The sequence below is a fragment of the Silurus aristotelis genome (assembly GCF_946808225.1).
Source record: "Silurus aristotelis genome assembly, chromosome: 15".
Lineage (NCBI taxonomy): Eukaryota > Metazoa > Chordata > Actinopteri > Siluriformes > Siluridae > Silurus > Silurus aristotelis.
The window spans coordinates 408,925-435,716 of NC_139588.1; the positions used below are offsets into that span (position 1 = coordinate 408,925).

Genomic DNA, 26,792 nt, shown 5'->3' on the forward strand with positions numbered 1-26,792 from the left:
GTGATGTGAATGTGATGGTCAGTGATGTGAGTGTGATGATCAATGATGTGAATGTGATGATCAGTGATGATCAGTGTTGAGTGTGATGATTAGTGATGTGATGGTCAGTGATGTAAATGTGATGGTCAGTGATGTGAATGTGATGGTCAGTGATGTGAGTGTGATGATCAGTGATGATCAGTGTTGAGTGTAATGATCAGTGATGTGATGGTCAGTAATGTGAATGTGATGGTCAGTGATGTGAATGTAATGGTCAGTGATGTGAATGTATAGAACAGTGATGAGTATGATGATCAGTAATGAGTGTAATAATCAGTGATGGTCATTGATGTGAGTGTGTTGGTCAATAATATGAGTGTAATGGTCAGTGAAGGGAATGGTAAAGTTAGAGAAGAGAGTTAATAGGAAATGTTAACAGTAAGTGAATCGTATTCGGCAGGATTCGAATCTGCACAGGGAGACCGCAATGGATTTCAAGTCCATCGCCTTAACCACTCGGCCACGACTACTACACAGTTAGTTGTCACCCCATACTTAAACTGAAATCCCTATTAACACAAGAAAACGCAAATGAACAATATCTGTATAATTAATACGAAATGTGAACAGAAAACGAATCGTAGCCGGCAGGATTCGAACCTGCGCAGGGAGACCACAATGGATTTCTAGTCCATCGCCTTAACCACTCGGCCACGACTACTACACAAGTCTCTATCATCCCCTACTTAAACTGGAAGCCCTATTAACACAACAACCTGTAAACTAACTGAAATCGGGGTAATTAATAGGAAATGTAAACAGAAAGCAAATCGTAGCCAGCAGGATTCAAACCTGTGCGGGGAAACCACAAAGGGTTTCCAGACCATCGCCTCAACCACTCAGCCACGACTACAACAGAAGTCTTGACTACCCCCCTACTTAAACTGGAAGCCCTATGAAACACAACATACTGTAAACTAACTTTATCGGGGTAATTACTAGGAAATGTGAACAGAAAGTGAATCGTAGTCGGCAGGATTCGAACCTGTGTGGGGAGACCCCAATGGATTTCAAGTCCATCGCCTTAACCACTCGGCCACGACTACTACACAGTTAGCTGTCATCCCTACTTAAACTGGAATCACTATTAACGCAAGAACACGCAAATGAACACTATCTGTATAATTAACAGGAAATGTAAACAAAAATCAAATCGTATTCGGCAGTAATCGAACCTGTTTTAGGAGACCACAATAGATTCCTAGGCCATTGCCTTAACCACTCAGCCACGACTACTACACAAACCTTTACCATCCCCTACTTAAACTGAAAGCCCTATTAACACAACAACCTGTAAACGAACTGGATTGGCGTAATTAATAGGAAATGTAAACAGAAAGTGAATCGTAGTCGGCAGGATTCAAATCTGCCCAGGGAGCCCAGTAATGGATTTTCAGTCCATTTCTTTAACCACTCGGCCACAACTACTACACAAGTCTTGATCAGCCCCTACTTAATCTGGAAGCCCTATTAACACAACAACCTGTAAACTAACTGGATCGGTGTAATTAAAAGGAAACGTAAACAGGAAGCGAATCGTAGTCAGCAAGATTTGAACCTGCGCAGGGAGACCCCAACGGATTTCAAGTCAATTACCTTAACCACTCAGCCACAACTACTACAAAATCTTCTATCATCCCCTACTTAAACTGGAAGCCCTATTAACACAACAACCTGTAAACTAACTGGATCAGGGTACTTAATAGGAAATGTAAACAGAAAGTCAATCGCAGTCGGCAGAATTCAAAACTGCGCGGGGAGACCCTAATAAACTTCTAGGCCATCGCCTGAACCACTCGGCCACAACTACTACACAATGCTCTATCATCCCCTACTTATACTGGTAGCCCTAACAACACAAGAAAACGAAATTGAACCATATCTGTATAATTAACTGGAAATCTCAGTTTTCAGGATTAGACCTTACGGGGGGAGACCCCAATGGATTTCAAGTCCATCACCTTTACCATTTGGCCACGACTACTACACAGCAAGCTGCCACCCCCTACTTAAACTGACATCCCTATTAACACAAGAAAACGAAAATGAACAATATCTGTATAATTAACACAAAATGTGAACAGAAAGCGAACCGGACCTGCGCGTGGAGACCCCAATGGATTTCTAGTCCATCGCCTCAACCACTCGGCCATGACTACTACACAATTCTCTATCATCCCCCACTTAAACTGAAAGCCCTATTACCACAAAAACCTGTAAACTAACTGGATCCATGTAATTAATAGGAAATGTAAACAGAAAGCAAATTGTAATCAGCAGGATTCAAACCTGTGCAGGGAAACCCCAAAGGATTTCTAGTCCATCGCCTTAACTGCTCGGCCACTACACAATACTCTATCATCCCCTACTTAAACTAAAAGCCCTATTAACACAACAACCTGTAAACTACCTGGATTGGCGTAATTAATAGGAAATGTAAACAGAAAATGAATCGTAGTCGGCAGGATTCAAATCTGTGCGGGGAGACCACTAATGGATTTTTAGTCCATTTCTTTAACCACTCGGCCACAACTACTACACAAGTCTTGATCAGCCCCTACTTAATCTGGAAGCCCTATTAACACAACAACCTGTAAATTAACTTTATCGGGGTAATTATTAGGAAATGTAAACAGAAAGTGAATCATAGTCAGCAGGATTCGAACATGCGTGGGGAGACCCCAATGGATTTCAAGTCTATCGCCTTAACCACTCGGCCACGACTACTATACAGGAAGCTGTCACCCCTACTTAAACTGGAATCACTATTAACACACAAAAACGCAAATTAACAATATCTCTATAATTAACAGGAAATGCAAATCGTATTTGAAAGTAATCGAACCTGCTCGAGGAGACCCCAATAGATTCCTTGTCCATCGCCTTAACCACTCGGCCGCGACTACTACACAAATCGTTATCATCCCCTACTTAATCTAAAAGCCCTATTAACACAACAACCTGTAAACTAACTGGATCGGTGTAATTAATAGGAAATGTAAACAGAAAGTGAATCATAGTCAGCAGGATTTGAACCTGCGCGGGGAGACCCCGATGGATTTCAAGTCCATCGCCTTAACCACTCGGCCACGCCTACTAAACAGATAGCTATCACCCCTACTTAAACTGCTATCACTATTAACACAAGAAAACGCAAATTAACAATATCTGTATAATGGATATGGATTTCTAATCCATCGCCTTAACCACTCGGCCACAACTACTACACAATTTTCTATCATCCCCTACTTATACTGGAAGCCCTATTAACACAAGAAAACTAAATTTAACCATATCTGTATAATTAACTGGAAATGTAAACATTAAACAAATCTCAGTTGGCAGGATTTGAACCTGCGCTGGGAGACACCAATGGATTTCAAGGCCATCACCTTTACCATTTGGCCACAACTACACTGTTAGCTGTCACCCACTAATTAACCTGGAACCCATATTAACACAAGAAAACACAAATTAACAATATCTGTATAATTAACAGAAAGGGAATCGTATTTGGCAGTAATCGAACCTGCTCGAGGAGACCCCAATAGATTCCTAGTCCATCACCTTAACCACTCGGCCACGACCACTACACAAATTGCTATCATCCCCTGCTTAAACTGGACACCCTATTTACACAAGCCAATGAAATTGAATCATATCTGTATAATAAACTGGAAATGTAAACATTAAACAAACACAACACCCTGTAAACTAACTTTATCGGGGTAATTAATAGGAAACGTGAACAGGAAGCAAATCGTAGTCGGCAGGATTCGAAACTGCGTGGGAAGACCCCAATGGATTTCAAGTCAACCCCTCTGTCCCTGATGGTAGGAGAGTGAAAAGTGTGTGTGTGGTTGTCCACAATGCTGTTTGCTTTGCGGATGCAGCGTGTGGTGTAAATGTCCATGATAGAGGGGAGAGAGACTCCGATGATCTTCTCAGCGGTCCTCACTATCCTTAGTGGGGTCTTGCGCTCCAAGACTGTGCAGTTCCCAAACCAGGCAGTGATGCAGCTGCTCAGGATGCTCTCAATGGTCCCTCTGTAGAACGTGGTCAGGATGGGGGGAGATGGAGGAGCTTTCCTCAGTGCTCTCAGGAAGTAGAGATGGTGCTGGGCTTTTTTGGTGATGGGGCTGGAGGAGCCTTTCCTGTTTGCACATACTTGGTTATTCACCATAAAGTTAAAAATCCTGAATCGCATTGACCTGGATGCTTCAGCAATAATGTAATAAATTCTTAATAACTAATATGTTTAGCTTTTTTGCTGTTGTTTTTCTGTTACTTAAACAGCAAATACACAATGTTGTGATTGCAGCTTGAGAAACTCCATGCCATTGGATACAAGCCTGTTCTGCTTCTTGGCAAGGAGACCAAAAAGAATGAAGTCAAGTGTGAAATATTAACCCCTCGCTGCACACTCTCCACCTATGCCCAGGACTACCTTCAGAAGATGGGTTCACTTTATGAATACCTTCGTGAAGGTAAGATGCAGCACTGCATTCTTAAAGTCACAGTTCACAACGTGTGTTAAGTATGGCAAAGATTTGCATCAACGTTTAAATCTTAAAGGGACGGCTCCCCCCTAAAACGTGAATTCATCACCTTTAACTCCTAACCTCCTTGACAGTGGAAACTTAGGAGAGGTTTCCATTTTTATATAACCAAGACAGAGTGTGTTAGCACAATACTGGGTCTTTTAATACAATTCAACTTTTTAAATATTAATTTAGCTTTAGACACGACCAAACAGCACTTCCTCAAACCATTTTCTAATAATTGGCAAACTACAACATGTCTCCAAAATATATTTTAGATATATTCTGTCCAATGTCACAGTTTTATCTGCATAGTATTGTGAGGATTAAAAGTAATTGCACAAAATTTGCTGATGAAGAACTATGACGATTTGTCCTTTATTTTCATATTCATCAGTCGTTGATGACTGAAATGTAGTTTTAGAGTGAACCATCTCTTAAACTATTTTCTTATTCAGTCCCCAAAAGAGAGCAAGCTTTTGGGAATGTTGGGAAGAGCACAACACATGCATGTCAAGTTCCAGCTTACCACATTTGCAATTTGGCATCCACGAACCCACAGAATTTGACTGTATGATTTAAACAGATTAACATTTAAAACATAAAGATTAACCATGAGTTTAAACTACACCTGTTTTAAATAAGCAAAACACTTGTTCAACTTGCAGAGGATGGAACTAGGATTTCAGTGGCAATGATGATAAGCTGATGACGCTGCGTCTCACACCCTGTGATCCATTGGAGAACACAAGCAACCCAGAGGAGGTCCACAGGTGGAAGAGACAAGAACATGCTGGTGGAGCCCATGAGTAATACAGAAGGGCAGGTGAAGCGGATGAGCACTGCAGAGGAGCAGGTGGAGCAGATCAGCACTATGGAGGAGCAGGTGGAGCAGATCAGCACTATGGAGGAGCAGGTGGAGCAGATCAGCACTATGGAGGAGCAGGTGGAGAAGATCAGCACTATGGAGGAGCAGGTGGAGCAGATCAGCACTACGGAGGAGCAGGTGGAGCAAATGAGCACTACAGAGGAGCAGATCAGCACTATGGAGGAGCAGGTGGAGCGGATGAGCACTAAGGAGGAGCAGGTGGAGCAGATCAGCACTACAGAGGAGCAGGTGGAGCAGATCAGCACTATGGAGGAGCAGGTGGAGAAGATCAGCACTATGGAGGGACAAGGTAATTAAGACATCTTTACAGTTAGTTTAATTTTGTAAAGGCTTGAATTGTTTAAACCATGTGGTACCTTAAAATTGCTCAATGTCTGAGGCTTTTCCCCATAGAGCTTTATGCAGGTCCGGGCTGCATGATATCTTTTCAGCGTCGGTGCTGCAATGTAATAATGCAGTAAGATAATTACATTTGATAAGATTACTTAAACTAAGAAACCATACCAAGCCTTTAGAAAATAGCAAAGTGTTTTAAAACAAGGATTAAAATACTTATTTGAAGCAGTATATTTAGTGTCATTTACTTAAAACTAAGTTGTAAATTCTTTTAAGTTTGCCTTTCTTAATTTGTGTGAAAAGATCTTAAAACCAGAGCTATTAAACAAGATGATTCTTCTTCATTTAGGATTTGTCATAAGGTAATCTGTCTTAAAATGAGTAAAGCATTTAAACTTAAAACACGGTTATATAAACTAAAATCAAGACCATGCATTCAGAGTCAAAATTATTTATTCATTTGAAAACCTGTCTTCTTCCACAGAATAGTTACCATGCACAAAACAAAGCTTACTTTACTGCTTCTCAAAATACTGAACTTACTGTAACATAAAACAGTACATGTGTTGCCATTGCTGAACACGGAATCACAATCAACATGAGAATCTGACACTGTAATAAAACTACAAAACAACTTGTAACAGAGATGCCCAAGAAAAAAGCACAAAAAACATACAAGTCTTCTGTATAAACTCTGCCTTAATTATTGTTCTTCGTCATCATTGGTGCTGATCAGAGGGGGAGGAGCCTTGAACAGAAAAAAAGATGCATGCCATTAGCAGTACTAAAAAGGAAAAAAAAACCTAAATGAAAACCCAAGCTGATGACTTTGTGAAAGCGATTTCCCTTAGTTCATCTGGTATTATTTAATACCATTTCTCTTTCTTGGTGTTAGTTTTTTCCTTTTTTTGTGCTAAGACAACCTTATTGAGTTATGGGTTGTGTATTGTTCAGTCTTTTGTGAAGTCAGACATTTTAAAATCATACTGTGGATAATTCCTCTGAAATGTTTAAACATCTGAGTGAAGTGATAAATGAACAGTTGATTTGCTGCTTAAGTGTTCATGTAGATTGCCAATCGTATTAGTGTGGTGTGTGTAACATAGGTCATGTGGTGTTCTGCTAACCATGCAGTCTCATGCTCTGATATCAGCTATAGGCGGATTGAATGCTCACAGATAAATTAAGCAATTATTCAGATAAAAGAAACAATTTAGTGTCAGTAAATGTGTTGATGCATTTTGAACATTATTACATTGAAAATTATAATTAGAAATATTAATGTGTGTAAATGGGAATTTACTGCAATAAATTATTTTCCTGCCTTGTCTTCGCATGGTTGTTTTTTTTTTTTTTCCCTCCCTTTGTTCCCTCTTCCTAATTTGTTTGACATCTCTCTTTGATGCTGGATGAGGAGTTCTCGGAGCTCTGGAATTAGAATCGTTTCTACCATCAGCTAGGAGCTCAATATTGGTGGAGACTGGTGAGCCCCTTGTTTCTTCTGAACCTGGATCATTTTCTGTTCTTCATCTGTGTGGTAGAACCATAAGTGCACCATTTTCCTTTCCTTTTTTTCTCTCTTCCTGGATTTCCATGAACTTTTTTTGGAATGTGTTGCAGGTCTGAATGACAGGAAATGATGTATATTTAGACATGACAGGAAGTTGACCAAACAAAACATGAAATATTTTGTGTTCATATTGTCTGCAATGAAATACAAGTCAAAGTAAATTTAGAAATCACTACTTTCTTTTTTTATTTGCGTTTTCCATACTGTCCCAACTTTTTCTGATTTGGGGTTGTAGTTTTCAAGTTTTTCCATTGCGGGACGATTTTACAGTCTTTAAAACGATTTGCATGAAAACTGAATACATAGAATCTATCGAGTCTCGCCATAGATAAAACATTATCCCTGCTGTGGGCCATGTTTACTGCCTGGTCTTAGTATTCATGTTCCTCCAAATGTCACACAAATAAGAAGTTCTGATCAGCTGTACAGGTGTTTTTTGAGAGCTAATATGTGGTTCTATGTGATTCCTATCCAGTTTATCATCTTCAGTGCAATTAAAATCCCCACCTAGAAACAAAAAACCTTCTGAATTGATGTTTTTTAAAGTGGAGCTGATTTTGTTTAGAAAGAGGATTTTTTTCTGCCCCTTCGTAGGTGCGTAAACATAACAAAAATTCATTTCTGTGTTTTCGAATTTTGCTTGTACTTTTAAAATGTGCCCTTTAACTATTTCTTCCATTTTGTAAGAGGTTGGTAGAAAGTGTTTTGAAAAGAGTATTGCTACTCCTCCACTAGTAGAGAACATCCGATCCACTTCAGTTTTATGATCCCTGTGTGATTCCTGAATAAACATGACATCAATCCGTTTCAGCTTTATAAACTCAAACAACACCATTCTTTTCTGACCAGCTCTAGCAGCATTTAGATTAAGAGTTCCTACTTTTACATACTTCATATTGGAAATAGAGAACAACATACCTATACAGTACAGTACAGTACAGTAGTGACACTGGGCGCCAGTTCTTCAGCTGCGTCAGGTCTCCCTTCTTTGGCAGCAGGCGCTTTTCTTTTAAACAGTTGTAGCTGCTAATTCCAGGTCTTTCTGAAGCTCTCCACAAGTGGTCCTTGGCTCTTGGACAACTCTTTTGATATTCTTTTTGCTCCTCTGTCTGAAATCTTGTGAGGAGCACCTGGTCATGGCTGCTTTATGGTGAGATGATGTTCTTTCTACTTCTGGATTATGATCCTAACAGTTCTCGCTGGAACATTCAGAAGTTTAGAAATCCTTCTGTAACCAATGCTAATAGTATGTTTTGCAACAATAAGGTTGTGAAGGTCTTGAGAGAGCTCTTCACTTTTACCCATCATGAGATGTTTCTTGTGTGACACCTTGGTAATGAGACATCTTTATACAGGCCATTAGTTGGGACTGAAGCAGCTGATATTGATTTTCACTGACACGGGGCAGGACTGCTTTCTAATTACTGATTGATTTCAGCTGGTGTCTCGGCTTCCATGCCTTTTTTCACCTGCCTTTCTTCATGTGTTCAACACTTTTCACCAGATGGAATAAAATTAAAGTAACGAGTCTGTTTTTGAAAATGTAAGAAGTAGAAAGTACAGATATTTATGGGGAAAAAAAATAATGAGTAAAAGTAAAAAGTTTTGAGAAAAATAAATAATGAAGTAAAAGACTGATTAAAATTACACTTAAATTGTACAAGAGTCTGTTATTATCAATATAATCATCTTTATAATAATAATAATAATAATAATAATAATAATAAATCTTGTAATGTATCTTGTAGGTTCCCTGGTGGTCTTTAGGCCATTAGGGTTGCACAAGCCTTAGTGCCGGTCCCAAGCCCGGATAAATGGGGAGGGTTGTGTTAGGAAGGACATCCAGTGTAAAAACATGTGCCAAATCAAACATGCGGATGATCCGCTGTGGCGCCCCCTAATGGGAGAAGCCGAAAGAAAGTTTTAGTAATGTATTTTGTATCTAACAATATTCTACATATATATATAAAAAAAGGATAGCTATTATAAAATTTTAAAATATATAATAAAATAAAGAATATATAAAAGTAACAACAATTTCATTCATTTTATTATTTGCTTAATTAATCTTTATCAATACTGTACATTCTGCCCAACATTTAACATTCATTTGTGTATACAATGTATGTGTGTGTATATATATATATATATATATATATATATATATATATATATATATATATATATATATATATATATATATATATATATATATAATATATATATATTTTTTTATATATAGTAGACTGTTTATTCAGCTTGCTACTCCTTAATGCCATAATCTTGTGATCTGTAACCTTTCATTTCTGCACATTTTCTTAATTACTGTACACCTCTATATTTATTCACTGTACTTCTGAATGTCCACACATCTCTGCACTCAAATAGCCTTTATATTTATTCACTGTATATACTTTCATATATACCACTTGCTGTAAATATGCTAGATAGTTATCTGCACTGTAAATATGCTAGATGTTTATCTGCACTTTTGCACGACTGCTACATTTTGCACTTCTGGTAGATGCCAAACTGCATTTCGTTGCTGTGTACCTGTACTATGCAATGACAATAAAGTTGTTTGTATCTATCTATCTATCTATCTATCTATCTATCTATCTATCTATCTATCTATCTATCTATCTATCTATCTATCTATCTATCTATCTATCTATCTATCATGCTACCTATGTTCTGCTACTATGGCTCTAATTCGAATCATGTTGTGCTGGTAGGTCCCTGATGTAAATCACAGTTAGCATTAAAGCTATAGTAGCAGTACAGTGTTTCATATTAGGGCCCTAGAGGCACAACATATATTAACTTAGAGCCATAGTTGGCCCACATGATTAGTATTGGAGTCATATCTGCGTTACATAATTAGCATTAGAGCTACAGTGGCACATCAGTGTTTTACATCAGGGCCAGGACAGCACAGCATGAATTGAATTTGAGCCACAGTAGCGGAACAGTGTTTCCCACTAGGGCCATGGCAGCACGCCATAATTTGAATTAGAGCCATAGTAGCACAACATAATTTGAATTAGAGCCATAGTTGGCTAACATCATTTTAATTAGAGTCACATCAGCACTACATAATTAGCATTAGAGCTACTGTAGCACAACAGTGTTTGACATCAAGGCCCTAGCAGCACAACATATTTTAAATTGGAACTACAGTAGCACGCCATCATTTGACCTAGAGCCATAGTTGGCCAAAATAATTAGAATTAGAATTATAGTAGCGCAACAGAATTAGCATTAGAGCTATAGGTGAAGAACATTGATCCACATCAGGGCCATAGCAGCACAACATACTTCCATTCAGAGGCATAGTAGCACAACAGAATCTGAATTAGGGCTATAGTAAAACAACATAATTTGAATTTGGGCCATGGCCGCACGACATAATTTATATTACTGCCATAGTGGCACAACATCTTTTGAATTAGAGTCATAGTAAGACTACATAGTTAGCTTTAGAGCTGTAGTAGTACAACAGTGTTTCACATTAAGGCCATAGCAGCACAACTTAATTTGAGTTTGGCTTAGTGCAGCACAAAGGTAGGGTTAGGATTACCACTTTTCAATTGAGGGTTAGAGCGGCCTGAATGGAACAGGGTTAGGGTTGGCACTGTTCGAATTAGGGTTAGCGCAGCCTGAATGACATGGAATTTGGGTTAGGGTTAGGGTTGGCACTGTTCGAATTAGGGTTAGTGCAGCCTGAATGACATGGAGTTAGGGTTGGGGTTGCACTCTTCGAATTAGGGTTAGCGCAGCCTGAGTGACATGGAGTTAGGGTTATGGTTAGGGTTGGCACTATTCGAATTAGGGTTAGCGCAGCCTGAGTGACCTGGAGTTAGGGGTGGCACTGTTCAAATTAGGGTTAGCGCAGCCTGAGTGACATGGAGTTAGGGTTAGGGTTGGCACTGTTCAAATTAGGGTTAGCGCAGCCTGAGTGACATGGAGTTAGGGTTAGGGTTGGCACTGTTCGAATTAGGGTAAGCGCAGCCTGAGTGACATGGAGTTAGGGTTAGGGTTGGCACTGTTCGAATTAGGGTTAGCACAGCCTGAATGATCTGGAGTTAGGGTTAGGGTTAGGGTTGGCACTGTTCGAATTAGGGTTAGCACAGCCTGAGTGACATGGAGTTAGGGTTAGCACTGTTCGAATTAGGGTTGTTCTGCTACTATAGCTCTAATGCTAACTATGTTGTGCTACTATGGCTATAATACAAATTATGTTGTGCTGCTAGGGCCCTGATGTGAAACACAGTTAGCATTAGAGCTATATTTGCAGTACAGTGTTTCACATCAGGGCCCTAGTAGCACAACATAACTCGAGTTTGAGTCATAGTAGCACAACATTGTTCTGCTACTATAGCTCTAATGCTAACTATGACTCTAACTCAAGTTATGTTGTGCTGCTAGGTCCCTGATGTTTCACACCAGGGCCCTGTAGCCCTGTAGCCACATCAGGGCTAGGGTCCCTCGCAGCACACCATAATTTAAATGAGAGGCATAGTAGCACACTGTACTTTTAATTAGAGTCATATCAGCACTACATAATTAGCATTAGAGCTACAGTAGCACAACAGTGTTTTACATCAGGGCCAGGACAGCACAACATTATTTGAAATTGGGCCACAGTAGCGGAACAGTGTTTCCCACTAGGGCCATAGCAGCAAAACAAAATTGAAATTAGAGCCATAGTTGGCCAACATAATTTGACTCAGAGCCATAGTTGGCCCACATAAATTGACTTAGAGTCATAGCAGCACTACACAATTAGCATTAGAGCTATAGTAGCAGCACAGTGTTTCACATCAGGGCCCTAGAGGCACAACATATATTAACTTAGAGCCATAGTTGGCCCACATGATTTGTATTGGAGTCATATCGGCATTACATAATTAGCATTAGAGCTATAGTAGCAGCACAGTGTTTTACATCAGGGCCCTAGAGGCACAACATATTTCAAATTAGAGCCATGGTAGCACAACGTAATTTGAATTAGAGTCATAGTTGGCCAACATAAGTTGAATTATAGTTAGAGCAGCACTACATAATTAGCATTAGAGCTATAGTAGCAGTACAGTGTTTAACTTCAGGGCCCTAGCAGCACAACATAATTTGTATTAGAGCCATAGTAGCACAACATAGTTAGCATTAGAGCTATAGTAGTAGAACAATGTTCATAGAACATGCTACTATGACTCTAACTCAAGGTATGTTGTGCTGTTAGGGCCCTGATGTGAAACACAGTTAGCATTAGAGCTATAGTAGCAGTATAGTGTTTTACACCAGTGCCCTGTAGCCACATCAGGGCTGGGGTCCCTAGCAGCACACCATAATTTGAATGAGAGCCATAGTAGCACAACGTACTTTGAATTAGAGCCATATCAGTACTACATAATTCTCATTAGAGCTACAGTAGCGGAACAGTGTTTCCCACTAGGGCCATAACAGCACAACATGATTTGAATTAGAGCCATGGTAGCACAGCATCATTTGACTTAGGGCCATAGTTGGCCAAGATCATTTGGATTAGAGTCAGAGTAGCACATCATAATTAGCACTAGAGCTGTAGTAGCAGCACAGTGTTCCACATCAGGGCCCTAGTAGCACAACACAATTTGAATTAAAGTCATAGTAGCACAACATTGTTCTACTACTGTAGCTCTAATGCTACCTATGTTGTGCTGATAGGGCCCTGACGTGAAACACAGTTAGCATTAGAGCTACAGTAGCAGCACAGTGTTTCACATCAGGGCCCTAGCAGCACAACATAATTTTAATTAGAGCAATAGTAGCACAACATAGTTAGCGTTAGAGCTATAGAAGCAAACCAATGTTGTGCTACTATGACTTTAACTCAAGTTATGTTGTGCTGCTAGGGCCCTGATGTAAAACACAGTTAGCATTAGAGCTATAGTAGCAGTATAGTGTTTCACACCAGGGCCCTGTAGCCACATCAGGGCTGGGGTCCCTAGCAGCACACCATAATTTGAATGAGAGCCATAGTAGCACAAAGTACTTTGAATTAGAGCCATATCAGTACTACATAATTCTCATTAGAGCTACATTGGCGGAACAGTGTTTCCCACTAGGGCCATAACAGCACAACATAAATTGAATTTGGGCCACAGTAGCGGAACAGTGTTTCCCACTAGGGCCATAACAGCACAGTTGGCCAAGATCATTTGGATTAAAGTCATAGTAGCACGACATAATTAGCACTAGAGCTGTAGTAGCAGCTCAGTGTTCCACATCAGGGCCCTAGCAGCACAACACAATTTGAATTAAAGTCATAGTAGCACAACATTGTTCTGCTACTGTAGCTCTAATGCTACCTATGATTTTCTAATATGGCTCTGATTCAAATTATCTTGTGCTGCTAGGGCTCTGACGTGAAACACAGTTAGCATTAGAGCTACAGTAGCAGCACAGTGTTTCACATCAGGGCCCTAGCAGCACAACATAATTTTAATTAGACCCATAGTTGGCCCACTTAAATTGACAGAGTCATAGCAGCACTACATCATTAGCTTAAGAGCTATAGTAGCAGCACAGTGTTTCACATCAGGGCCGTAGAGGCACAACATATATTAACTTAGAGCCATAGTTGGCCCACATGATTAGTATTGGAGTCATATCGGCGTTACATAATTAGCATTAGAGCTACAGTGGCACATCAGTGTTTAACATCAGGGCCAGGACAGCACAGCATGAATTGATTTTGGGCCACAGTAGCGGAACAGTGTTTCCCACTAGGGCCATAGCAGCTGCCATTATTTGAATTAGAGCCATAGTAGCACAACATAATTTGAATTAGAGTCATAGTTGGCTAACAATTTTAATTAGAGTCACATCAGCACTACATAATTAGCATTAGAGCTACTGTAGCACAACAGTGTTTGACATCAAGGCCCTAGCAGCACAACATATTTTAAATTGGAACTACAGTAGCACACCATCATTTGACCTAGAGCCATAGTTGGCCAAAATAATCTGAATTAGAATCAAAGTAGCGCAACTGAATTAGCATTAGAGCTATAGTTAAAGAACATTGATCCAGATCAGGGCCATAGCAGCACAACATACTTCCATTCAGAGGCATAGTAGCACAACAGAATCTGAATTAGGGCTATAGTAAAACAACATAATTTGAATTTGGGCCATGGCCGCACGACATAATTTATATTACTGCCATAGTGGCACAACATCTTTTGAATTGGAGTCATAGTAAGACTACATAGTTAGCTTTAGAGCTGTAGTAGTACAACAGTGTTTCACATTAAGGCCATAGCAGCACAACTTCATTTGAGTTTGGCTTAGTGCAGCACAAAGGTATTCAGCGTTAGGGTTAGGATTACCACTTTTCAATTGAGGGTTAGAGCGGCCTGAATGGAACAGGGTTAGGGTTAGTGCTGTTCGAATTAGGGTTAAAGCAGCCTGAGTGACATGGAATTAGGGTTAGGGTTGGCACTGTTCGAAATAGGGTTAGCGCAGCCTGAATGACATGGAATTTGGGTTAGGGTTAGGGTTGGCACTGTTCGAATTAGGGTTAGTGCAGCCTGAATGACATGGAGTTAGGGTTGGGGTTGCACTCTTTGAATTAGGGTTAGCGCAGCCTGAGTGACATGGAGTTAGGGTTATGGTTAGGGTTGGCACTATTCGAATTAGGGTTAGCGCAGCCTGAGTGACCTGGAGTTAGGGGTGGCACTGTTCAAATTAGGGTTAGCGCAGCCTGAGTGACATGAAGTTAGGGTTAGGGTTGGCACTGTTTAAATTAGGGTTAGCGCAGCCTGAGTGACATGGAGTTAGGGTTATGGTTGGCACTGTTCGAATTAGGGTTAGCGCAGCCTGAGTGACATGGAGTTGGGGTTGGGGTTGGCACTGTTCAAATTAGGGTTAGCGCAGCCTGAGTGACATGGAGTTAGGGTTAGGGTTGGCACTGTTCGAATTAGGGTTAGCACAGCCTGAATGATCTGGAGTTAGGGTTAGGGTTAGGGTTGGCACTGTTCGAATTAGGGTTAGCACAGCCTGAGTGACATGGAGTTAGGGTTAGCACTGTTCGAATTAGGGTTGTTCTGCTACTATAGCGCTAATGCTAACTATGTTGTGCTACTATGGCTATAATACAAATTATGTTGTGCTGCTAGGGCCCTGATGTGAAACACAGTTAGCATTAGAGCTATATTTGCAGTACAGTGTTTCACATCAGGGCCCTAGTAGCACAACATAACTCGAGTTTGAGTCATAGTAGCACAACATTGTTCTGCTACTATAGCTCTAATGCTAACTATGACTCTAACTCAAGTTATGTTGTGCTGCTAGGCCCCTGATGTTTCACACCAGGGCCCTGTAGCCCCGTAGCCACATCAGGGCTAGGGTCCCTCGCAGCACACCATAATTTGAAAGAGAGGCATAGTAGCACACTGTACATTGAATTAGAGTCATATCAGCACTACATATTTAGCATTAGAGCTACAGTAGCACAACAGTGTTTTACATCAGGGCCAGAACAGCACAACATTATTTGAAATTGGGCCACAGTAGCGGAACAGTGTTTCCCACTAGGGCCATAGCAGCAAAACAAAATTGAAATTAGAGCCATAGTTGGCCAACATAAATTGACTTAGAGTCATAGCAGCACTACACAATTAGCATTAGAGCTATAGTAGCAGCACAGTGTTTCACATCAGGGCCCTAGAGGCACAACATATATTAACTTAGAGCCATAGTTGGCCCACATGATTTGTATTGGAGTCATATCGGCATTACATAATTAGCATTAGGGCTATAGTAGCAGCACAGTGTTTTACATCAGGGCCCTAGAGGCACAACATATTTCAAATTAGAGCCATGATAGCACAACGTAATTTGAATTAGAGTCATAGTTGGCCAACATAAGTTGAATTATAGTTATAGCAGCACTACATAATTAGCATTAGAGCTATAGTAGCAGTACAGTGTTTAACATCAGGGCCCTAGCAGCACAACATAATTTGTATTAGAGCCATAGTAGCACAACATAGTTAGCATTAGAGCTATAGTAGCAGTACAGTGTTTTACACCAGTGCCCTGTAGCCACATCAGGGCTGGGGTCCCTAGCAGCACACCATAATTTGAATGAGAGCCATAGTAGCACAACGTACTTTGAATTAGAGCCATATCAGTACTACATAATTCTCATTAGAGCTACATTGGCGGAACAGTGTTTCCCACTAGGGCCATAACAGCACAACATGATTTGAATTAGAGCCATGGTAGCAGAGCATCATTTGACTTAGCGCCATCGTTGGCCAAGATCATTTGGATTAGAGTCAGAGTAGCACATCATAATTAGCACTAGAGCTGTAGTAGCAGCACAGTGTTCCACATCAGGGCCCTAGCAGCACAACACAATTTGAATTAAAGTCTTGGTAGCACAACATTGTTCTACTACTGTAGCTCTAATGCTACCTATGTTGTGCTGATAGGGCCCTGACGTGAAACACAGTTAGCATTAGAGCTACAGTAGCAGCACAGTGTTTCACATCAGGGCCCTAGCAGCACAACATAATTTTAATTAGAGCAATAGTAGCACAACATAGTTAGCGTTAGAGCTATAGTAGCAAACCAATGTTGTGCTACTATGACTCTAACTCAAGTTATGTTGTGCTGCTAGGGCCCTGATGTAAAACACAGTTAGCATTAGAGCTATAGTAGCAGTATAGTGTTTCACACCAGGGCCCTGTAGCCACATCAGGGCTGGGGTCCCTAGCAGCACACCATAATTTGAATGAGAGCCATAGTAGCACAACATACTTTGAATTAGAGCCATATCAGTACTACATAATTCTTATTAGAGCTACATTGGCGGAACAGTGTTTCCCACTAGGGCCATAACAGCACAACATAAATTGAATTTGGGCCACAGTAGCGGAACAGTGTTTCCCACTAGGGCCATAACAGCACAGTTGGCCAAGATCATTTGGATTAAAGTCATAGTAGCACGACATAATTAGCACTAGAGCTGTAGTAGCAGCTCAGTGTTCCACATCAGGGCCCTAGCAGCACAACACAATTTAAATTAAAGTCATAGTAGCACAACATTGTTCTGCTACTGTAGCTCTAATGCTACCTATGTTTTGCTACTATGGCTCTGATTCAAATTATGTTGTGCTGCTAGGGCTCTGACGTGAAACACAGTTAGCATTAGAGCTACAGTAGCAGCACAGTGTTTCACATCTTTAATTTTAATTAGACCCATAGTTGGCCCACTTAAATTGACAGAGTCATAGCAGCACTACATAATTAGCTTAAGAGCTATAGTAGCAGCACAGTGTTTCACATCAGGGCCGTAGAGGCACAACATATATTAACTTAGAGCCATAGTTGGCCCACATGATTAGTATTGGAGTCATATCGGCGTTATATAATTAGCCCACATTGTTTTACTTCGGGGTCCTAGAGGCACAACATATTTCAAATTAGAGCCATGGTAGCACAACGTAATTTGAATTAGAGTCATAGTTGGCCAACATAAGTTGAATTATAGTTATAGCAGCACTACATAATTAGCATTAGAGCTATAGTAGCAGTACAGTGTTTAACATCAGGGCCCTAGCAGCATAACATAATTTGTATTAGAGCCATAGTAGCACAACATAGTTAGCATTAGAGCTACAGTAGTAGAACAATGTTGTGCTACTATGACTTTAATTCAAATTGTGTTGTGCTACTAGGGCCAACCCATAGTTGGCCCACATGATTTGTATTGGAGTCATATCAGCATTACATAGTTAGCATTAGAGCTACAGTGGCACATCAGTGTTTAACATCAGGGCCAGGACAGCACAGCATGAATTGAATTTGGGCCACAGTAGCGGAACAGTGTTTCCCACTAGGGCCATAACAGCACAACATGATTTGAATTAGAGCCATAGTAGCAGAGCATCATTTGGATTAGAGTCATAGTAGCACAACATAATTAGCACTAGAGCTGTAGTGGCAGCACAGTGTTTCACATCAGGGCCCTAGCAGCACAACCGAATTTGAATTAAAGTCATAGTAGCACAACATTGTTCTGCTACTATGGCTATAATGCTACCTATGTTGTGCTGGTAGGTCCGTGATGTGAATCACAGTTAGCATTAGAGCTATAGTAGCAGTACAGTGTTTCATATTAGGGCCCTAGAGGCACATAGCAGCACGCCATAATTTGAATTAGAGCCATAGTAGCACAACATAATTTGAATTAGAGTCATAGTTGGCTAACATAATTTTAATTAGAGTCACATCAGCACTACATAATTAGCATTAGATCTACTGTAGCACAACAGTGTTTGACATCAAGGCCTTAGCAGCACAACATATTTTAAATTGGAACTACAGTAGCACGCCATCATTTGACCTAGAGCCATAGTTGGCCAAAATAATTTGAATTAGAATCAAAGTAGCGCAACAGAATTATCATTAGATATTAGCTATTAGCTATAGTTGAAGAACATTGATCCACATCAGGGCCATAGCAGCACAACATACTTCTATTCAGAGGCATAGTAGCACAACAGAATCTGAATTAGGGCTGTAGTAAAACAACATAATTTGAATTTGGGCCATGGCCGCACGACATAATTTATATTACTGCCATAGTGGCACAACATCTTTTGAATTAGAGTCATAGTAAGACTACATAGTTAGCTTTAGAGCTGTAGTAGTACAACAGTGTTTCACATTAAGGCCATAGCAGAACAACTTAATTTGAGTTTGGCTTAGTGCAGCACAAAGGTATTCAGCGTTAGGGTTACCACTTTTCAATTGAGGGTTAGAGCGGCCTGAATGGAACAGGGTTAGGGTTAGTGCTGTTCGAATTAGGGTTAAAGCAGCCTAAGTGACATGGAATTAGGGTTAGGGTTGGCACTGTTCGAATTAGGGTTAGCGCAGGCTGAATGACATGGAGTTAGGGTTAGGGTTGGCATTGTTCGAATTAGGGTTAGCACAGCCTGAGTGACATGGAGTTAGGGTTAGGGTTGGCACTGTTCTAATTAGGGTTAGCGCAGCCTTGAGTGACATGGAGTTAGGGTTAGCACTGTTCGAATTAGGATTAGCGCAGCCTGAGTGACATGGAGTTAGGGTTAGGGTTGGCACTGTTCGAATTAGGGTTAGCGCAGCCTGAATGACATGGAGTTAGGGTTAGGGTTGGCACTGTTCTAATTAGGGTTAGCGCAGCCTGAAAGACATGGAGTTAGGGTTAGGGTTGGCACTGTTCGAATTAGGGTTAGCTCAGCCTGAATGACATGGAGTTAGGGTTAGGGTTAGGGTTGGCATTGTTTGAATTAGGGTTAGCACAGCCTGAGTGACATTGAGTTAGGGTTAGCACTGTTCGAATTAGGATTAGCGCAGCCTGAGTGACATGGAGTTAGGGTTAGGGTTGGCACTGTTCGAATTAGGGTTAGCGCAGACTGAATGACATGGAGTTAGGATTAGGGTTGGCACTGTTCTAATTAGGGTTAGCGCAGCCTGAATGACATGGAGTTAGGGTTAGGGTTGGCACTGTTCGAATGAGGCTTAGCACAGCCTGAATGACATAGAGTTAGGGTTAGGGTTGGCGCAGCCTGAATGACATGAAGTTAGTGTTAGGGTTGGCACTGTTCGAATTAGGGTTAGCACAGCCTGACCTGATTGGAATTAGGGTTAAGCGGGCAACGAGGCACACCTGTCGGCCTGGGACTACTAGAGCACGGGGCCATTCACGAGGCGCGCCAGGCCTAGTGGCGAAGACCAGACGATGACAAAGACATAGGGAGTCCGGCTGCGGGAGGCACACGGGGAGTTTGCACACCTGCTCCATACACTAACACGTGCTTCACACAGCCCACAAGAGCCAGCGTTCCCAATACTACGCACAGCATTCACACACTGCCAATGCGTCAGACACATTGACAAGGCTCGCCGTTCACGTGAAACACACGCTGTTCCGCCGACATGGATGTAACTCAACCCTTTTTACACTGCACTCTGCACAAAATGCGCCTAGCGCCTGCTCGAGCGCCAGGCGCGCGGTGCACTTCCGTGCTAAACGAGAGCGACCACTGCTCTCTATTCGGCCATGACGGGCCTCGCGGAACACTTGCAAGCCCGTACGCGCGAAATGTGTGCATAATAGCGCGGGATCTTGTCTTCGGCGTCTTATTTACGACGAGAAACGCTGCGAGAAAACACACTCGCGAGCGTGTCGCGGAAGCGGCGGCTGCCCGGTTGAGTCTACAACGTTCTCATGCTCGGTTTTAAGACCGGCCCACCAGCAGAGGGGCGGGAGGTTTCTGTGTGTTACACAGCGTATACAGAGTCTGACTCGCACTGAGATACTACAGATACTAGAGAGATGGCAGAAGTTGCTCCCGCGCCCGCCGCCGCGCCGGCTAAAGCGCCGAAAAAGAAAGCAGCGTCGAGGGCCAAGAAAGCCGGCCCCAGCGTCGGCGAGCTCATCGTCAAAGCGGTTTCCTCGTCCAAGGAGAGGAGCGGTGTGTCGCTCGCCGCCCTGAAGAAAGCCTTGTCCGCCGGCGGATACGACGTGGAGAAGAACAACTCCCGCGTCAAGCTCGCTGTCAAGGGTCTCGTGTTGAAGGGAACTCTTCTACAGACCAAAGGGACCGGCGCGTCTGGCTCTTTCAAGCTAAACAAGAAGCAGACCGAAGCCACGAAGCCCGCAAAGAAGACCGCAACTAAGGCGAAGAAGCCCGTCGCTGTTAAAGCGAAGAAGCCCAAGAAGGTGGCGGCCAAGAAACCTGTTGCCGCCGCCAAGAAGTCCCCGAAGAAGGCAAAGAAACCCGCAGCGGCTGCTAAAAAAGCCACCAAGAGCCCGAAGAAAGCGAAAAAGCCGGCGACTCCTAAAAAAGCAGCCAAGAGCCCCAAGAAAGCAAAGACCGTGAAGCCCAAAGCGGCGAAGCCCAAGGCTGCAAAGGCGAAAAAGACAGCGCCCAAGAAGAAGTCAACATGTTTGTTTATTTATTTCATCTCTACCTTAACTAAACGGCTCTTTTAAGAGCCACCTATATTTTCCCCCAAAGAGCAACATTTTGAATCCTCCCATGATGAAAGTGAAAGCGAATACAAGATAGGGATTTATGACATATGAATACGCAAACTATGTAGTAGTTATAGAGATGCTTATGATTATATGATATATGTGTCGTTGTACACATTTCACATGAATGTTGTTTCCTGATACCTGTGTCTCCCATGAGCGCGCGCTCAATCCTGTCACACACACACAGAGACTATTAGGGAGGGGAGGTGTGTGTGTGTGGGGGGGGTTGTTAGGCTAAGGCTGAATGAGTGTCACCATTTGTGAATTTGTGATTGGATGTTGATCACATGGTGTTCTAAGCCAATGAGAGAGTGGCTGTGTTGCCTATATCACTGAGTTTTCAGCGCGAAGCGTTCACTATTATCGACTTGTTCCTTGAGCAAATCTGATCTACAGCAAAATGAGTGGAAGAGGCAAAACCGGTGGCAAAGCCAGGGCCAAGGCCAAGACTCGCTCATCCAGGGCAGGACTGCAGTTTCCTGTAGGCCGTGTGCACAGGCTTCTGCGTAAAGGCAACTACGCTGAGCGCGTCGGTGCCGGCGCTCCCGTTTACCTGGCGGCTGTGCTGGAGTATCTGACCGCTGAGATTCTGGAGTTGGCTGGTAACGCTGCCCGTGATAACAAGAAGACTCGTATCATTCCCCGACACAAACTGGTTCAAACTGTGGCGCTGACTAGGTCTAAGCCAATAATCGTCGAGTGACGTATAGCGATCGATCCAATGCAAGACGAGAGGTTTCGAGACGCCCAATGAACGCGAGGCGTCGTTCAGGCTTAAAAAGCCAGCGTTTGCTAGCGCTTTTTATTCTGTTTTTCTTCCGCGAAGTGCACAGCTCAACGCTATGGCAAGAACTAAGCAGACTGCCCGTAAATCCACTGGTGGCAAGGCGCCCAGGAAGCAGCTCGCCACCAAGGCTGCTCGCAAGAGCGCTCCGGCTACCGGCGGCGTGAAGAAGCCTCACCGTTACAGGCCCGGCACCGTGGCTTTGAGAGAGATCCGTCGCTATCAGAAGTCTACTGAGCTGCTCATCCGCAAGCTGCCCTTCCAGCGCCTGGTGAGAGAAATTGCTCAAGACTTCAAGACTGACTTGCGTTTCCAGAGCTCCGCTGTAATGGCTTTGCAGGAGGCGAGCGAGGCATACTTGGTCGGCCTGTTCGAGGACACCAACCTGTGCGCCATCCACGCCAAGAGAGTGACCATCATGCCCAAGGACATTCAGCTGGCCCGCCGTATTCGCGGAGAGCGCGCTTAAACAATAACTCTGTCCAGTATACACAAAGGCTCTTTTAAGAGCCACCTCATTGTCTCAGTAAAGCGAGCAAGTCTATACCGTGGTTGTTTTAAACAAATGATTTTATATATATATATATATATAAACTAGTTATTAGAATGGAGTGCTTCGGCAAACCTCTGATTTTGTGGCTCTGTCGCTGAGCATTTTGTGTATTTTATTATAGATTATTTTAATACTTGGCGACAGTAATAATATTAATAATAATAATAAATGCAAAAAGAAGGTCGCTTGCTGTTCTGCACGGAGCGTGACTGCCATCTTGTGGCCAAAGTGTCACCTCCCATTCTCGTGTTATCGTTTGTATTCTAAGGGAGACAAAAAAACAAACAAAACAATAAATTGCATTCATCATAGTATTAATTCTCTCACATATAACTTTAGTATGCTGACTACGATTCTGACCATTTAAACATGGTTTTTATGCGTTAGGAACAATTTGACATAACATGAATCTAAAGCACTGTATGTATGTTCTCTTTCATTGTCGTGCATATATGTCCAAACCATATATGTGCATATATTTCCACACACACACACACACACACACACACACACACACACACACACACACACACACACACACACACACACACACACACATGTATATGTGTATATGTATTTGTGTGGGAAAATGTGCAATACCAACAGCAACACAATGAAATGAATGAATAGTGGCCCTCTCCAAGTACTCATGGACACTAGTGTAATTTTATATTATATTTTAGATTAGATTTATTGTTGACTTTATTGTCATTGTGCAAGATACATGTACAGAGCTAAGAGAATGCATTTAGCATCTGCTCAGAGGTTCGTTAGATAGATAGAAATATATATCTGTATATACATGAATGTGGCAGGATGTACAGTAAGGTATATACAGATACACATAAATATAATAGTAGTGCAGATGGAAGTGAGGCACAATATGTGTAGAGAATGCGGAGTATACAAAAAACAATATGTAACATTTACATATACAGTGCTTATACAGTGATCTAACGGTGTAGTGTAGAGTTCAGTGTGGTGATGGTGGATGGAAATAAAGCTGTCCCTGATCCTGCTGGTTCTGGTGCGTATGTTTCTGTATCTCGATCTTGATGGATGGAGGTTAAACAGTTTGTGACTGGGATGTGAAGGGTCCTTGATGATCTTGTGAGCTCTGCACAGACAACTGCTGCGCACTTTGTTCTGTAACTACTAGTTCAACGGTAAAAGACCTGGGAGTTATTTTAGACAGCAACTTATCTTTTAAAAATCACATCAATCAAGTTACAAAAACAGCCTTCTTTCACCTTAGAAATATTTCTAAGTTAAGAAACATGTTGTCTATATCCGATGCAGAGAAGCTCGTCCATGCGTTTATGACCTCCAGAATAGACTACGGTAATGCATTACTAGGTGGATGTCCTGCGTCATTAATAAACAAGCTTCAGTTAGTTCAGAATGCAGCAGCAAGAGTTCTTACTAGGTCAAGAAAATACGATCATATAACCCCAATCTTATCGTCCCTACATTGGCTTCCTGTTAAGTTTCGAATAGACTACAAACTACTGCTTCTCACTTATAAAGCACTAAATGGTTTGGCTCCCATGTATCTCTTCAGTCTTTTAACACGCTACAATCCGCCACGCTCCCTGAGATCTCAAAACTCTGGGCTTCTAGTAGTTCCTAGAATAGCAAAGTCCACTAAAGGCGGTAGAGCATTTTCACATTTAGCTCCTAAACTCTGGAATAGTCTTCCTGACAGTGTTCGGGGTTCAGACACACTCTCCCAGTTTAAGTGTAGATTAAAAACATATCTTTTTAGCAAAGCCTACACATCACACACATCACACACATCACTTCATAACCTTGTGCTCCAGAATACATGATCACATGCACATTATCAATTTGTGCTGTTAATATCATGAACAGCAGCTACGCTAATTCCTCTCCACTGCTTCTCTCTCTCTCCCCATTCCGAGGCATCCTGAGGTTTGGCCAGCTCCAGTCACGTCCCACCTCGTGAAGATTATGGACCTATGGATGATCATGGAGAAGTACAGGCCGAGTGTTTAAAGGCCCTGGCATGGAGAAGCTGATGCTGGATCTATGATGATCACAAATTGTTCTGTATTGTTGAAAGATTTATGATCAAACTCTTGATGTCACCCATATGAGGATGGGTTCCCCTTTGAGTCTGGTTCCTCTCAAGGTTTCTTCCTCATATCATCTAAGGGAGTTTTTCCTTGCCACTGTCGCCACGGCTTGCTCATCAGGGACAAACGCACACCATTCACCTTCACTGTTGTTTTCTGTAAAGCTGCTTTGAGACAATGTCTGTTGTGAAAAGCGCTATACAAATAAACTTGACTTGACTTGACTTGACCTTTCCAGACAGTGTTTCTTGTGAATGTTCTCCAAGATGGGGAGCTGAGTGCCAATGATTCATTGGGAGATTTTCATTTTCCATTTTATTTTATAGGGCCTGGAGCAGTGCAGTTGCTGTACCACACAGAAATGGTACAGCTGTAGAAGTTCTCCAGTATCCTGTAGCACAGACAGGACTTTTAAAGTGTCCTCAGCAATCACAGGCGTTGTTGAGACAAGTCAAGAGGTCAGGTCAAGAAGCTTTTATTGTCATTTCAACCATATATAGCTGACGCAGTACACAGTGAAATGAGACAACGGACCCTTCGCATCCCAGCCCTGATGCTACATTAAACAACAATTCCAGAAATAGAACACACAGGGCTGCTAAGTGTCCTTGCCACATAAAGTGCATGTGTGCAACCTGGTGCAAACAGTGCAAAGACAACACAAGACAGTGCAAGACAACACAAGTCAGAGCAGGACAATCCATAAAACACATAATAGCTCCGCCAGTGAACCTGTTGTGACAAGACAAATTGAACAAAATTGAAGAGTAGCAAAAATGTAAAGAAAAAGAAAAAGTGTTCTGCAAAGGAGCAATATAGCAGCAGTTCAGAAAGGATGTGCAAGAAACGCATTTAAAAAGTTTCTGGTATTGAAGTGATGTAATATGAGTGGTACTGAAGTCATGGGTGTGCGAAGTAGAGAGAAGAGTTCAGTGACCAGGTGAGATCCTCGAAGATAAGGACTTGAAGTAACTTGAGGCTGAATTCACACTCCACAACATCTCTGTTGGTGCGAATTACTAGCAAGTCCAGGGTCCAGTTACAGAGATGTGTGCTGATGCCAAGCTGTTGACAGGGCTAACTGTAGTATAAGCTCAGCTAAATTCAACAAACAACTTGCTGAAATTAGAGAGAGAGAGAGAGAGAGAGAGAGAGAGAGAGAGAGTGGGAGACATATGTTAATCTAATGTGACATTATTGACTCTCTCACTCTGTTTCTCTCTTCAAATTGTAACACAGTCCAAATATACCGACACTTTCCAGGATATTGTGCAACATTGGACAAAAGAAGAGATTTGGGAAGAGCAAGAAATAAAAACAAACAAACAAACAAACACACGCACACACACAAATATCCAAATGATCTAGGAACTTGTGACTATAGTTATGGGCACTAGTGCAATTTGATATATATATATGACGTGTTCTACTGGCCTATTAGATAAACACGAAGCGAGACAAAAAGGGACTCACAGTTCACTTTAGGAAGAAACCCTGTATACCCTTAAACACTAGTATGAAATGTTTTTGGACTAATTTTTTAAGGTTTAATTTGTGAATGTTGTTTGTTTGTTTTTTCTGATCTCATCTCAAACTTTTAATGCGAAACCTTAGAGTAAATGGCTGTTCCATACACAATAAAAACTTTCTTTTCGGCTTCTCCCGTTAGGGGTCGCCACAGCGGATCCTCCGCACGTTTGATTTGGCACATGTTTTACGCTGGATGCCCTTCCTAACGCAACCCTCCCCAATTTATCCGGGCTTGGGACCGGCACTAAGAGTGGCTGGGGATGGTTCCCTGACCGGGAATCGAACCCGGGTCGCAGCGGTGGGAGCGCTGCATCTTAACCACTAGACCACCAGGGGACCAATGCGAAACCTTAGAGTAAATGGCTGTTCCATACACA

General features: G+C 41.9%; 3 protein-coding genes across 11 annotated transcripts in view; 2 read left to right on the forward strand and 1 right to left on the reverse strand.

The window, feature by feature from the left end:
* Nucleotides 1–26,792, reverse strand: part of LOC310738056 (uncharacterized protein) — a 491,148-nt gene that overhangs the window by 149,186 nt on the left and 315,170 nt on the right. The gene's annotated exons all lie outside the window — the stretch shown is intronic.
* LOC310737551 (uncharacterized protein) lies at nt 20,717–22,155 on the forward strand (the record flags this gene model as incomplete). Its single annotated transcript, XM_083561898.1, has 2 exons — nt 20,717–21,360; nt 21,833–22,155. Exons 1-2 carry the CDS (start codon nt 20,748–20,750, stop codon nt 22,153–22,155), a joined length of 936 nt encoding a protein of 311 aa, XP_083418024.1. The 5' UTR covers nt 20,717–20,747.
* LOC310738176 (histone H3.2) lies at nt 22,240–22,750 on the forward strand. Its single transcript, XM_083563176.1, has one exon. The coding sequence runs from the start codon at nt 22,295–22,297 to the stop codon at nt 22,703–22,705; it is 411 nt and encodes a 136-aa protein (XP_083419302.1). The 5' UTR covers nt 22,240–22,294; the 3' UTR covers nt 22,706–22,750.